The following is a 15,860-nucleotide window of genomic DNA, read 5'->3' on the forward strand; positions in this document are numbered from 1 at the left end:
TAGGTTAGTATTGTGGAGTAACTACAATGTTCTTGATCCATCCTGTTTTCTTCTCCTTCTCTTTGAAATTCACTGCTCGACTGAGGGACCTTACATATAATTGGAGATGGGGTAGTCGTTAAAAAATCATGTTAACCTTTTTGGGATAGGGGGCAGCATTTTCACTTTTGGATGAATAAGCGTGCCCAGACTGAACTGCCTCCTGCTCTGTCCCAGATGCTAATATATGTATATTATTATTAGTATTGGATAGAAAACACTCTGAAGTTTCTAAAACGGTTTGAATGATCTCTGTGAGTATAACAGAACTCATATGGCAGGCAAAAACCTGAGAAGAAATCCAAACAGGAAGTGAGAAATCGATTTTCAAAACAGTGCCTACTGAAATCCCAGTGAGATATGAATGACAATGCACTTCCTAGGGCTTCCACTAGATGTCACCGTCTTTAGAAACTGGTTTGAGGATTCTACTATAAAGGAGGGGCTCATAATAGCTCTTTGAGTGAGGGGCTGGCAGAGAGACTCGGTCTCATGATGCGCGCTCCCGACAGAGTTTGCACTCGTTCCAATGCTTTTCTTCAGACAATGAAATTCTCCGGTTGGAACCTTATTGATGATTTATGTTAAAAACATCCTAAAGATTGATTGCATACATCATTTGACTTGTTTCTACGGACTGTAACGGAACTTTTCAAGTTTTTGTCTGGAGGAAGTGCTCGCGCCTCATGAAGATGGATTACTGGGCTGAACATGCTAACAACAAGTGGCTAAATGATGGGCTTTATGGAACTTTATGGAAGAAATCAGTCATTTATTGTCGAACTGGGATTGCTGGGAGTGCCTTCTGATGAAGATCATCAAAGGTGAGTGAATATTTATAGTGTTTTTTTCTAGCTTCTGTTGACGCCAAAATGGCGGATATTCCTCTGGCTGTTTTGGGTTCTGAGCGCCGTTCTCAGATTATGCTTTTTCCGCAAACTTTTTTTGAAATCTGACACAGCGGTTGCATAGAGGATAAGTCTATCTTTAATTCTGTGAATAACATTTGCATATTTTATCAATGTTTATTATGAGTATTTCTGCAAAATCACCGGATGTTTTGAAATCATAACATTACTGTAGGTAACGCGCCAATGTAAACCGTTTTGGATATAAATATGCACATTACAAAACAAAACATACATGTATTGTGTAACATGATGTCTGTCCTATGAGTGTCATCTGATGAAGATCATCAAAGGTTAGTGATTCATTTTATCTATATTTCTGCTTTTTGTGACTCCTATCTTTGGCTGGAAAATGGCTGTGTGTGTTTTTGTGACTTGACTCTGACCTAACATAATCATATGTTGTGCTTTTGCTGTAAAGCATTTTTTAAATTGGACACGATGGGTAGATTAACAAGATATTTATCTTTCATTTGCTGTATTGGACTTGTTAATGTGTGAAAGTTACATATTTCCCAAAAATATTTTTGAATTTCGCGCGCTGCCTTTTCAGCGGAATATTGTCGAGCCTGCCCTAGAAAGGTTAAACACTATTATTGTACACAGAGTCCGTGTTATTATGTGACTTGTTAAGCAAATTTTTACTCCTGAACTTTTTTATTCTTGCCATAACAAAGGGGTTGAACACTTATTGACTCAAGTAATTTCAGCTTTTCATTCTTAATTAATTTGTTTAAAAAATGTATTATAATAATTCCACTTTGACATTATGGGGTATTGTGGGTCGGCCAGTGACACAACATTGCAATTTAATCCATTTTAAATTCAGGCTGTTAACACAACAAAAATTGGAAAAAGTCAAGGGGTGTGAATACTTTCTGAAGGAACTGTATACTGCAAGCGAAGAAGGCCTACACCCACATCTAACAGTGGGTTGTTTTGAGGAAAGAAAAAGACACAGTGGGAGAGCAGAGGAAGCAATCCATCTGAATCAATCACAACACTACTCGCTCGCTCTCTTCCTCTCTCACTCTTGGTCCCACTCTCTCTCACTCCTTTCCCTCTCTCGTTCTCTGTCTCTGCCCTCTTTTGTTTGTCTCTTACCCTCTCTTCTGGGTTAGCCCACAACTCTGTCCGGTGGCAGGGAAGGAAAGGGTTAATCCTTCATTCCTTACTGTACTTTGACTGTGTCCCAAATGCCACCCAATTCCCTATGTAGAGTAGGGCCCTTAGGGCTTTGGTCAAAAGTAGTGCACTATATAGGGAATAGCGTGCCATTTGGGAGACACACAGCCTTTGTGTGGAAAACAACAAGTCTCTACACTAAGAGCACGGCCCCCTCCGTGCCACACTAAGTATGTCAGCAATGCAGAGACTGGCTGCTATGAGGAATAACCGGATTTCACTCCAGCAGGATTTGTGTGTGTGTGTGTGTACGTGCTTGTGACTGTGCCTGTGTCTCCACTCTCCCGCTCTCTCTGTCTCCCTCTCTCTATGGAGCTCTCAGCCCTGTGTATTCTTCTGCTGAGGGTGTAGGCTACCCAGCAAACCAAAATTGGTTATGTGAAATTTCCCAGAACATTCGTTAGTTCTAATAACGCAAAAACAAAATATTTGATACAAACATTGTATAATCATCAGCACGACTGGGCAGTATCTGTGTTATGAGAATGTTTGACAAAACCTAACGAATGTTCTGGGAACTTCCACAGAACCAATTTTGGTTTGCTGGAAAAACATTACTCGTACATTGTGTTATTACATTGCCTGGAAACCTAATGAGAAAGTTTGGGGAATGTGGTTGTTACAGATGTGCACAACATTTTAGTAAATGTTAGGAGAACATTCCAAATATATTTAATTTAAACCATAAAAAAAATATTACAATAATTTGCTATCATCCTAATGTTATATAAAAAACCTTAACGAGAACTGAGAATCTTAGCTAATGTACTGGGAACGTTCCCAGTTTGCTGGGTAGGATAATCCTCGGCTAGGCCCTAAGTAATGTTTTGTTTCTGATCTGCTATATAACTTGTGGTCAATGTTGGAAGTTGCTCTTGTGCTCTGAGGTTGGTAACGGTTCCCTACAAATCGAATGAATCAATGTGAATCAATGTGAATCATGTTGGCTAGACACTGTATCGATGTCCTACAGAAGTGGTTGTATGATACGATAAATTATTTGAGTCTCACACACACATATACACACACTTGGGAACACAAAGCCACATGCTGATGAGCAACCCTAAAAGGTATGAGGTAGTGGCTAGAGCACAATGGACAGTGTTGACACAGTCAGTCTATTGTTTCGTCATTAGTATCTGACAGCACACTCCTGCCTGCACGGGCAGAACACACCCACCTCAACTCTCAGGATGTGACTGAATATCTGACTGAATGAATGCCTGACTGGCACACACACGCCTGATATACAGAACACACACGCGTGTGTCCACCTATAGCCTACAATGCCATTTTATGAGAGCTTATAAGAGTGCGAGGGAGAGCATGTGTCTGTCTACCTCTATGCATAATAAACCCAGGATTTCAACAGGACCTCCACTAAGACAGGGGAACCCAAAGTATGTGAAGTCAGGGTAAGTTCCCACTAGGTTAGGCAACCACGCTTCTCTGGGCCGATCTACGCCACATAAAAGAAGGCAAATCACCACACATAACAGACCCTTATCAACCCCCGTCCCGTCCCTCCCTCCACTCCAACAATGCAGGGAGGCCACAGGGCAGCAGCAGGGTTTACATAATAAGGAAGTGAGGCCTGCTGGGCGGGGGACAGCCTGGGCAGGGAGGGAGAAGCTAGGACAGGACCGACAGGGAGAAGTAGGTACCCACCCAGACTAACCCCCCAGCCGCCCTGTCTTGCCATAACTAGGGCCAGGAGTTTTTTTCCCCCCAGAACACCAGACCTGCAGAGGATAGACTCTGGGCCCTTGTCAATCAGTCCACATTCTCCACTCACCTCACAGGTATCTGGGATACAGCCTAGACTAGGGCCAGGAGTTTTTTCCCCAGACCACCTGACCTGCATAGGATAGACTCTGGGGCCTTATCAATCAGTCCACATTCTCCAGTCACCTCACAGGTATCTGGGATACAGCCTAGACAGGTGATGGGAGGTTTAGTCTGAAGAGAGTATGATGGCCTTGAGCTAGACATGAAATATACAGTACCGTTCAAAAGTTTGTTGTTTGTTTTTGAAAGAAAGGCACATTTTTTTGCCCATTAAAAAAACATCAAATTGATCAGAAATACAGTGTAGACATTGTTAATGTTGTAAATGACTATTGTAGCTGGAAACGGCAGATTTTTTTAATGGAATATCTACATAGGCGTAGAGGCCCATTATCAGCAACCATCACTCCTGTGTTCCAATGGCACGTTGTGTTAGCTAATCCAAGTTAGTCATTTTAAAAGGCTAATTGATCATTAGAAAACCCTTTTGCAATTATGTTAGCACAGCTGAAAACTGTTGTGCTCATTAAAGAAGCAATAAAACTGGCCTTCTTTAGACTAGTTGAGTATCTGGAGCATCAGCATTTGTGGGTTCGATTACGGGCTCAAAATGGCTAGAAACAAAGAACTTTCTTCTGAAACTCGTCAGTCTATTCTTGTTCTGAGAAATTATGTATATTCCATGAAAGAAATTGCCAAAAAACTGAACATCTCATACAACGCTGTGTACTACTCCCTTCACAGAACAGCACAAATTGGCTCTAACCAGAATAGAAAGAGGAGTGGGAGGCCCCGGTGCACAACTGCGCAAGAGGACAAAGTACATTAGAGTGTCTCGTTTGAGAAACAGATGCCTCACAAGGCCTCAACTGGCAGTTTCATTAAATATTACCTGCAAAACACCCGTTTTAACGTCAACAGTGAAGAGGCGACTCCGGGATGCTGGCCTGCTGATAATGGGCCTCTGTACGCCTAAGTAGATATTCCATTAAAAATCATCTGTTTCCAGCTACAATAGTAATTTACAACATTAACATTGTCTACACCATATTTCTGATACATTTTATGTTATTTTAATGGACAAAATGTTTGCTTTTCTTTCTTTTCTTTCAAAAACAAGGACATTTCTAAGTGACCCCAAACGTTTGAACGGTAGTGTACATTGACAAATTGTCATTGGGTTGTTTGTTGAGAAAGGAAAGTGTATCACTTCGATAAGGAGGCTTTCACACCAAATTGGTTTGGAGAGGTTTTTCCAGCTCTGGTGCATTTTCCTCCTTAGTTCAGAACTTTTTCTATACTAGAACATGAAAAATGGTTCAGTACCGGATTTTTTCTGTCCTTTCGGCACTTCTGTCAAATTTACCTCACAGATCAACTCTGTCAGCGCAGCCAACGTCCCCCTTATAGTACGAAAGTACTGTGTGTGGTCCACTTAGCCTGATCTCAGCGTCTGGGCTGCACCATGTTAGCTCCCCACTCATGCTGCACAGAGGTTAACACACTTGAATAATACGACACGGCATGTAGAAATGTTGAAACTACATGCCGTGTCGTTACTGTCAATGTCGTTACTGTTCGCAAAACGATGTCCATAAAGGATAGAACAATTTACAATGCATGCCGATACCGGGAGCTTCCAGCTTCGTAGGCTAACTTTTCTTGCTAGCTAACAGCTTTGTTTGTTTTAATATGCAAACCATAATGCAAAATATGCCGATTTTTAACACTGATTGCCACCAAAACTTTATTAATTCACTTAATCAGTCTCTCTCTCGCATCTCTCCCAAAGATGATCTATTTCCTCAGTGAACTGACCCCAGGCCACCCCCTTCTTGCCTCGTGAATGAGGTCATTACTGGTTAAAGAGACAGTGCACACTTTTATCAAACGATCAACTCCTATGCGAATGTTGTCTGTCAGTACAATAAAATAAAAACGGAAAGGAAACAGATCGTTCTGTTCATCTGTATCCCCGTGAAATCGGCCAAAACAAGCTCAATAACTCAATGCACGCACACACTCCTATTGATTATATGCATCCGTGTGAATAGGCCTAGGCTACATCTTGATTTACCCAGTTTATCAATAGAGATGTACCATTCAAATGAAAAATTACCATTAGGTTGTTATGTAGTTAGATTGTAAAAACAAAGTCAAATTGATTGTATGATTGTATAATTGATTCATTAATGGATGCATGGCTGTCTCTGAAAAATGTTGATGCAAAAAATGTCAAATGGAATGATATTGAACTCAAAAGATGCCCAACGATTGAACAGAGCAGTAGCTGTGTTTATCTGTCTGGATCAAGTGCCATTCTGTGACCTAGGTTCAAATTCCTTCTTTTTTTGCAGTGTTATCGTTTTGGTATTGAGTATTGTGACGGTATCGAGAATCGTGATACTTAACCTGGTATCGATGTCCAAATTCTGGTATCGTGACAACACTAATAGGCTACTGAATATAGCCTATTCACCTCGCAGTCAGAGGGGATATTGAGCTGTTTCCTCCTGCATGTTGTTGGAAGACCAAAGCGAAAGTAATATGAAGTTTGGGACACAAGTTACGCCTCTTCCTCATCATAGATGGATTTAACATAAGCATTTACCTCCAATAAACAAATTATTTATGGTTTTGTTTAGGCATTTTAGTTTGTTTGACATTCGCTAATGTGAAACCAACCAGACCAAATGAAAAAAATACAATGCAACAAGCCAAACTCTGATTCAAGCTATAGCTCAGAAGTGCAGAAATACACTGTATCCAAACACCCACAGGAGGGCCAGCCTTAATACACCGAAGCTAAGGAGTCTCCACACAATCATCCAATCCTGACTGACAGCTGACTGGGTTTGTTTACCCACCGGTGTTAGACAAACAAACAAACAAAGCTAAATCGCAGTAGAAATGTGTGTGAGAGCAACAGATAAATAGAATCTCTAGCCCACACAACAACAACAACAACAGCAGCAGCAGCAGCAGCAGCAGCAGCTAGCTCACATCTCAACCCTGCGGCTACAGCCAGGCAGCACAATGGAAAAACATTTGGGAAATGGATTTAATCTGTATTGGGAGAAAACAAACATCTGATTTAATTGAATGGAGTTAATAGAAGTATTTTTAATATGAGTGTTTTCCTAAGGGATCAGCAGGAGACAGACGGTCCGTGTGGAATTTAATCTGCTCATTTTGAAATGAACGTGACTAATTGAGTCATAAAATTATTTAATTTAGTGGAGATGAGTTTGAAAACTTTTCTCTCTCTCTCCCTCCCTCTCTCTCTACGTATTCAGTTTTTCTTCTGTTTGCCTATTCTGATTCATGGAAATGATGTGGCATAATAAGTTGCAAAGGTGAGGGAATACCATATCAATATGTAAAATTCATATGAAAAACTCCTTGACAATATTAATATCAAGATGAATCTGCTGACAATTTTGATAAATTCAACATAGCTTATTGTCTTGGCCTGACACTTGTCCAAGAATGACATCTGTGAGTTTGCAACATGTTTAGCTTTAACATGCTTACTTAATGTCACTGATAAGACTGCTGGCAATCAACCACCACACTCATAATATCTCTGGATATCATCAGATTAGTGTTATTTAGCCCATATCAGTTAGAAAACAGGTTTTCACAACTGAAAACTCTTGACAAATGAAAAGCATAAAACTCAGCTAAAGACTACCGAGCAAAGAAAGGGCCGGGTAAAGATTTTGGCCACAGTAAGGATTTTGACTCGACTTTAACTCGATTATTTCTCAAAGTTCAGTCAATACAAATAATACATTCATCATTCGATGGAGACACTTGGCGAATGATCATACGTCTCATCAATATCAAACAATATGGCGCTCTGACTATAAATAATAAAATAAGTTCCAGTGGATTAAGTTCCTAAATACCAATAGGTAATTCAGAGAAAGAAAACCAAAATAAATCGACATCCTTACAGTTTCTGCCGTTCTACTCATTTCTCTGTGTTGTGTTTGAGAAAATCAAATCCAGTGTCGGGAAATACCCCTGCCAAAACATCTGAGATGTAATCTTGAATTAAACAGCCTGTGGTCCTTTGTTTAGGATGGACAGAACAGTGATTGCCCGGGTGGAAGGCCCAGATGGTTTTGGCACAGACATAATGTTACTGGGGTAACACTGAGGTAAACCTGTCAACTTACTGTTGATGTGGTCGATGTAGTAGATACCAATCTGAGGGTCGTATGAGGCCTCCCATCCCCACGGTAACTCGTCTCCCACACAGTCCGCAAACGACAGGGGCTTCGTCAACCTGAGAGAGAGAGAGAGAGAAACATACAGTATCTGTACACAGAAGCATACAGTATCTGTACACAGAAGCATACAGTATCTGTACACAGAAACATACAGTATCTGTACACAGAAACACATGAAACGTAAAGCTAGTGCATATCGTAACCAATATATAAACTACATAAGGTGGTTCATTCATATAAAAAGATTAGTAAAAAGAAAAGCCATAAAGGAATCATCCATTACTACAACGCTGGTTTACAGTGACCTCCGTCAGAGGCCATTGACTGTCTAGAACGTTCCATGTGAAAGACCTAGTGACCTTAGAAACTAGAGTTCAGAAAGACAAGCCACTAAACAACAACAACACCACTGGAGCATCCAGCAGTAACAGTGACACATTCCTGAGGGACCAAAGTCTAAAACTGGCATCGTGGTACCACTCACTCAGCTCAGTGTGGCTGGCTGTGGGCTGGGGGAAGTCTGGCTAGACAGGGAGAGAGAAGGGACACTAAACCACTGTTCCATCTATTTGGGATGCGTTGTCCAAGGACTGGCTGGGTGGCTGCCTGAACATTGTTCCCGCTCTCCTTTCTACTGGTATTTTGGATGACTTGGCCCATGTAGACAGTAGACGAGAGACAACCAAGTTCACTGGCGGGGTCATGACAAGATGGAGGTGGAGAACGGGTGTAGGAGTGAGAGGGAGAGAGCGGTTTTGGAAGATTGTGTTGTATCTTTGAAACTCCAAAGAATGTTTGAGAAACTGGGACAGAATCTATATTGAATAAGTCTAAGAATGTGGGCAATGGGTATTAACGTAGCAGTTTAAGCCAAGCCAGCATGCCGCCCGGCGTACTTCACTATGTTTATTCAGTGCACTCTAAGACACACAAACGCTAATGCTAACAAACAGGTGCACACACACACACAGGCCAACTCTCTTGGCCTGGGCGGCTGTCAGTCTGGTATGCACGCTCCCTCGGCTGTAAACGTTAAAAATTAGACAGGCGGTATTCCTGGTATGCCCCCTCGGCTGGGTCGGCCGACTATCGCACTCCGTACACCACGACGACCTTTGAACTCAGAAGCCAGTCTCTGGACTGGTCTGCTGTCCTCGCACTGTCCTACTATAGGTATTGGCCTACCATGACTATTATCTACAGTTATTACTATGCTATCAGTTTAGCATCAGAGTGGCTGTTCAACTGAAGAACGAATGCATGAACCAAGCGTTTGACAAGCTAAAAACCTCTACATTATCAGTAGACCAATCACTAACATCACACTGATCAAACCAACACTTTACTGTTTGGACACAGGCCCATAACCGAGAAATGTCCTCATACAACACTCAGTCAGGTCAGCAGCAACACTAAGCAATGTGAAAATAGAGGCCGAACTGAAGTGACAGGACAGGGACCGCCCTCCTCCCTCTCCACTATGGCGTGACTATTGAGAAATCTTCTGACTAGTAGTCTGCCCCTCAGTGTGTGTGTGTGTGTGTGTGTGTGTGTGTGTGTGTACCACATTCCAGAAATTGATAACTCACTCACACCTTGGCTACCCACCCCGCAATGACATGTCCTCACCTCACCCAACTGCCATGTCACACATTCTGTATCACCTCACACACATCATTGTGCTCTGAACCCTCTCTCACACACACACACACACACACAAATGGCCAGCCCAACACCTTCATCAGCCCCATACATCACCTCTTTCCCCTGCACAATAACCAAGACTGCTACAAATGACATCATGTCCAAAAGAGAGAAAAGTGTTAAATCTGGCCCTTCACACATCTGAGGACAAATCATTAAGGTTCCCAGCCACACAGTCAGCAGTGGGACACAAAGACCTGGACTGGAGCTTGTTGCTGTGGCTGAGATAAGATATCTGACTGACTAGCACCTTTTGATGCGTCCCGACCAACAGAAGAGGAGCCAAACATCACCACTACAGAGAGGAGTGGGTGTGCGTGTGTGTGAAGAGGAGATATGTGAGGGAGAGATAAGAGGAAGACAACAGGGGAGGTGGGATGGGATGATTGGGCGGTACTGTCCACTGTCGTCATGGTAACAATGATCCAATGTCTCTAGGCCTGGGCCTATTTCTCACCACAGCGGTCGGCTGAGGGGACATAAAGAGACTAAAAGAGACTCCCATTAGTCACTGTCTCTGACAGCATCTCCAGAACAGAACAGGCTGATTGTTGAAGGGTTGAATGGATGTGAGAAACAACCTGTAACCGTCCTAACAATGTAAACAATGTGAGTTAGCGCTTTGTTTTCTGGCCAAAGCTAATTTTGCACCTAAGCAATTAGCCTATCAGACCATAACAATACAAACTAGCTGCTACGTCTGGGGAGACGGGCCTACTTTGCTGAAATTCACTTTCACACTAGAGCGCTGACCCCTGTGTCAAGAGATGCTCTACAGAAGAGGCGTGACAGGCGAGCAGGCTTTTGTTCCAGCCCAGCACTGACACATAATACAACTGAACGCTACAACCCTGGTTAGCTGAATACAAGTGAAAACATACAGTGGCAGGCTTCTAGATAGAGACACATTGAAAGCATTCAGCATAGCCCCTAGGAATATGTTGGCCGGCCAGCGGAGGAGCAGGAAACCGTGGCCTGTGGACGGCCATGTGTGGCGCACATTACAGGACGCGGCCATGTTTTCTGGTCTCCAAGGCTACCACACACTCTTGTTTTTGTCTTCCCTCTATTTCCCCGTTCCTCTCCCTTCTCCCTCTCGTTCAGACTCAAGCACAGACGCCAGCAGCTGTGAAAAGCCACGATTTACATCACTTCTTTTATTATCGGTCTTCTCCTGTCTCTTTCCCCCCTACCGTGCCAACCACGTCATACAAAGTGCCAAAAAAGAGCGAGAGGGAAGACTTTTGTGGCAGAGGCCATGCTTTTACAAATTCGCCCCAATTAAACGGGTCAAGCTCCAAACTGAGAGGGCCAAGAGAATTTGTGCGTGTGTGTCTGCATGTGAACGCGGGACTGTGTGTGTGTATGGGAGGGGAGAAACCTGGGCTGGAGTCTTATCTATGCCTCCTATTCTGGAAATAAACATTTTTGGGGCTGGAGCAGTGAGGAGGGAGGCATTTACATTTCTCTCTTTTTTCTGAGGGATTTAGACAGGGAGGGAGGGAGGGCTCAGGAATGTGGTGCAGCACTCTGACACTGCCTCTTATTCTCAGCCCCTCTCATAAATCCGAGATCTGGATGGCTGGGCCTGTCAGACGTCAGGGGGAGGAGAGCGAAAGAAGGAGGGAAATAGAAAGGGGGAGGCAGAGGGGGAGGAGTGAGAGGGGGAGTGAGAAAGAAGAGAGAAGGATGGAGAGCGAGAGAGATTGAAATAATTTGTCAACCATATTGTAGAACCTACATTGTTTTCACAACGTTAAATCACTCCTGTCAGTTAGGCCTTGGCCAATGAAGCTCATTTAAATGTGAATTTGAGAGGCGAGGGAAAGCAAGGGAGAAAGGTGGGGGAAAAAGAGGGATTCCTTTTTTCTGCCAAAAATGTGTATTCCTCCACTGGACAGCCAGGGTCCCCTCTGCTTGACTGAACAGAACAGGTCTAGTCCCTGGCCTGACTGTAACCATAGAGATGAGAGGGGATGACGTGCAGATGAAGCATGAGACAGTCTTGGCGAAGCTTGGCGGGATGCTAAAGGTGGGAGGGTCCACTTGGATTCCAAGTATAACACACCCACGCACACACCAAAATCTTTTCAAAACGCATCCTTTTGGGATGAATTGGGGGATATTGCGTTGACAGGGTTCGTGCTTTCCAACTTTACTTCATAATACCAGAGTACAGGGGTGAATCATTTGTAAATATGAAACACCTGTTGCTATCTGGCAATGGAAGTTTTCCCAATTCCCATACACAAAAAGTTCCATCCTATGTCGATGGAGAATCATTTCTGGACAAATTATACGGATGAAGTGAGTTATTCTTTGTGGCACACTGCATGTCTCTGTTCCATCTATCCATCACGTCATGGTTATTATGATGCACTGAACCGATACCTCGCAACTAGGGTTGCACATTTTGGGGACTATTCAGAGGTGGAAACTTTCCGTGGCAATTAACGGGAATATATGGGAATTAATGGGAATATATGGGAAATCATGGAAATATGCAAATTAATATTAATACCATTTTTAAATGTAGATTTTTTTTGCATTGGATATATTTACCATATCATATGGAGACAGAAGCATTAACATTTTACCTTATCATCAGTAGACATAATTGCAAATGATTAAATCCTTCCGATAGACATTTTTAAAACAATTTAGTTACGAATTGTACTTTAATTAAATGAATTGACTCTTCACATGGGATGATTTCACTGAACAACAAAAGGAAGGGAATATTGAATGATCCCCAATGATCCATCGCATCTCCCAAAAATTTATTCAACATACATCTGTTAAATGATAGTCTAGAAACTAAAGCTTTGGTTGTCTTCCTCTCAAGCTTCCATGTCTTCTCCCTGGACCTCCTCAATGTCCACCTCTTGAACATCGGACTCTGAGGCCTCATCTTCACTGTCACTTTCCAACCTTGTTGAGGATGGCTCGTTGTCAGGCTCAAAAAGCCTCAAATTTGCCTGGATGGCCACCAATTTTTCAACCCTTGTATTGGTCAGCCTGTTGCGTGTTTTGGTGTGTATGTTCCCAAACAAGGACCAGTTGCGCTCTGAGGCGGCTGATGTTGGTTGGATTTGGAGGATGATGGAGGCAACAGGGGAAAGAGCCTCAGATCCACAAAGTCTCTTCCCCCAGGTGGCTGATGAGATATGTTGGCATGACAGCCATATTGAATTTCCATCCCAAAGCCCTTGCTTGGAAGTGTACTTCACCAGACTGCCAAGAACCTTGCCCTCATCCAGGCCAAGGTGGCGAGACACGGTACTGATAACACCATAGGCCTTGTTGATCTCTGCACCAGACAGGATGCTCTTGCCAGCATACTTTGGGTCCAACATGTATGGGCTTCAGGCAGAGGTCTTCACGCTTTTTGATGTATTTCAGAACTGCAGTTTACTCTGCTTGGAGCAACAGTGAAGTGGGCAGGGCAGTACGGATTTCTTATCTTACATCTGCAAGTAGAGTCTGAACATCAGACAGGATGGCATTGTCTCCCTCAATCTGTGCAATGGCAAATGCTATAGGTTTCAGGAGTTTCAGGTTGCTTACCACTCTCTTCCAAAATACATCATCCAGGAGGATACTTTTTATGGGGTTGTCCATATCGGCAGACTGTGATATGGCTATTTCTTGGAGAGACTCCTTCTCCTGCAGAAGACTGTCAAAAATGATGAGCTTCAATGCGGTGCTCTTATTCTTCTCACTTTGCTTGGTGAGGTAGATTGCTGCTATAACTTGATGACCCTTTACATACAGTAGATAACCATTTCCTTGGCTCTCTTGTAGAATGTATCCATTATTTTCAGTGCCATGATGTCCTTGAGGAGCAGATTCAATGCATGAGCAGCACAGCCAATGGGTGTGTTGTGAGGGTAGGACTCCTCCACTTTAGACCAAGCTGCCTTCAAGTTCACAGCATTGTCTGTCACCAGTGCAAATACCTTCTGTGTTCCATGGTCATTGATGACTGCCTTCAGCTCATCTGCAATGTAGAGACCGGTGTGTCTGTTGTCCCTTGTGTCTGTGCTCTTGTAGAATACTGGTTGAGGGGTGGAGATGATGTAGTTCATTATTCCTTGCCCACGAACATTCGACCACCCAACAGAGATGATTGCAATACAGTCTGCTTTCTCTATGATTTGGTTAACCTTCACTTGAACTCTGTTGAACTCTGCATCCAGCAAATTAGTAGATAAAGAATGTCTGGTTGGAGTATGCTGGACAAAAAACATTCAGAAATATCTTCCAATACACATTGCCTGTGAGTATCAGAGGTGAACCAGCTGCATACACAGCTCAAGCAAGACATTCATCAGCATTTCTCTGACTACGTTCCTCCATTGAGTCAAAAAAACTTCTGATTCCAGGAGGACCATGAGCTATGTTATCGATAAGGTGTCTGATTCATCATTTTCACCTCAAATAGAAGTAGAAGGACTTTTGTCAGAGGTTGCTTGTTGTGAGCCCTGAGGGAACTTTATGCACTTGGCCAGATGATTCATCATTTTGTTGCATTCTTCACATATGATTTGGCACAGTATTTGTAAATGTACACAGCTTTTCCTTCTACATTAGATGCAGTGAAATGTCTCCACACATCAGATAGTGCCCGTGGCATTTTCCTGTAAAGATTAGAAAACAATTAGTAAAAAAAAAACAAATACAATTCCATGTACAGATAAATAGTTAAGCAGTTAGATTAAACAACTCCTTTGTAAGATAAATGTTTTCAAATGAAACATATATGGAAACAGGTGAATTAACACTCCTCAGTTAGCAGGCTCAAGCAAGCTAAAACCCACATGGTAGCAAAAACTTACTAGCAGAAATTGTTAACAAGTTAGACATGATTTAAACACACTTTGCTGTAGGCTACTCTACTAGTTAACAAAAAATAATGTATGTCATATAAAATATATTCACCCCACCCAGTATTGTAATCAAAACTTACCAGAAAGCATGTAGTCCTTAGCTCAGACAGTGTAGTAGTGTGGGCACAATAGCGTTTAATTAGTGTGCAAGATCTTGAGAATCAGCTGTACATGTGATGGAAGCGTGCACTGCACATGTGATGGAAGAATACACTGTGCATGCAGAGGGTTGCAATTCCATTGAATTGGGGATAGTTTAACCAAAATATGCCACAAGACCTAGAATTGCCTTATGTGTTATCCCACAAAAAAGGTTCACTGTGATTAACTAACTTTATTGATGAATTTAAGCAAAATTCCCGGGCTTAAATTCCCATGGAAAAATTCTGGAAATTTTACGGAAAGTTTCTGACCCTTTGCAACCCTACACGCAACCAAACCAAACAATATGATGGCAAAATTCACCAAATCATAGAACATGTCAGCAAAATATATCAAGTCGCCGTCCTTGCATTGTGCAGTCAAATGGCAAACGCTCTAATGTTTCCAAGCCGCCAACAAGCGGTCGCAATTAACACCATTAAGTACATAGGCCTACAGTGGCATTAGATTCCTACCAGCCAGTAGTGATGGAGGGAGGGGTCGATACAGTTACACATCACAATATTACTTTGGGATGATGTTATATTGATATTAGACTAAGTCATTTGTACCTGCGCCAGAATTCCAGTATTTTTCATCAGAATTCCAGTATTTTTCATCCTATAGCTTGTTCTCCAACTACTTTTTAAACAGTGAGCCAACATGTTTTCATCACTTTTATTTCCCTGACTGATAAACTCGTTTTCTCATGGTCTCTCTTGTGTCTCTGCAGCATACATTATAGCGAGCAATATGTTTGGAACATCAAATCAAAATTAAATCACAGAATCAAATCGTAGTACATATAGAATCGCAATACATATGTTATCGACATCTAACTATCCTGATAATATCGTATCTTGAGGTCCCTGGCAATTCCCAGCCCTACAAGCCAGACAGTACAATCTCTCCTGGGCCCATATTCATAAAGTCTCAGAGTAGGACTACTGATCTAGGAACAGGTCGAC

The 15,860-nt window shown here is 42.4% G+C and overlaps 1 protein-coding gene across 2 annotated transcripts in view; it reads right to left on the bottom strand.

Moving 5' to 3' along the window:
* The window catches only part of LOC139418990 (protein WWC2-like), a 58,638-nt gene that overhangs the window by 36,583 nt on the left and 6,195 nt on the right, over positions 1-15,860 (bottom strand). For both annotated transcript variants that reach the window (XM_071168790.1, XM_071168788.1), the window contains exon 2: positions 8,105-8,214. In XM_071168790.1, coding sequence (XP_071024891.1) covers positions 8,105-8,214 — 110 coding nt within the window. The remainder of the gene's footprint in view (positions 1-8,104; positions 8,215-15,860) is intronic.

This window comes from Oncorhynchus clarkii, chromosome 10 (genome assembly GCF_045791955.1).
Source record: "Oncorhynchus clarkii lewisi isolate Uvic-CL-2024 chromosome 10, UVic_Ocla_1.0, whole genome shotgun sequence".
Classification (NCBI taxonomy): domain Eukaryota; kingdom Metazoa; phylum Chordata; class Actinopteri; order Salmoniformes; family Salmonidae; genus Oncorhynchus; species Oncorhynchus clarkii.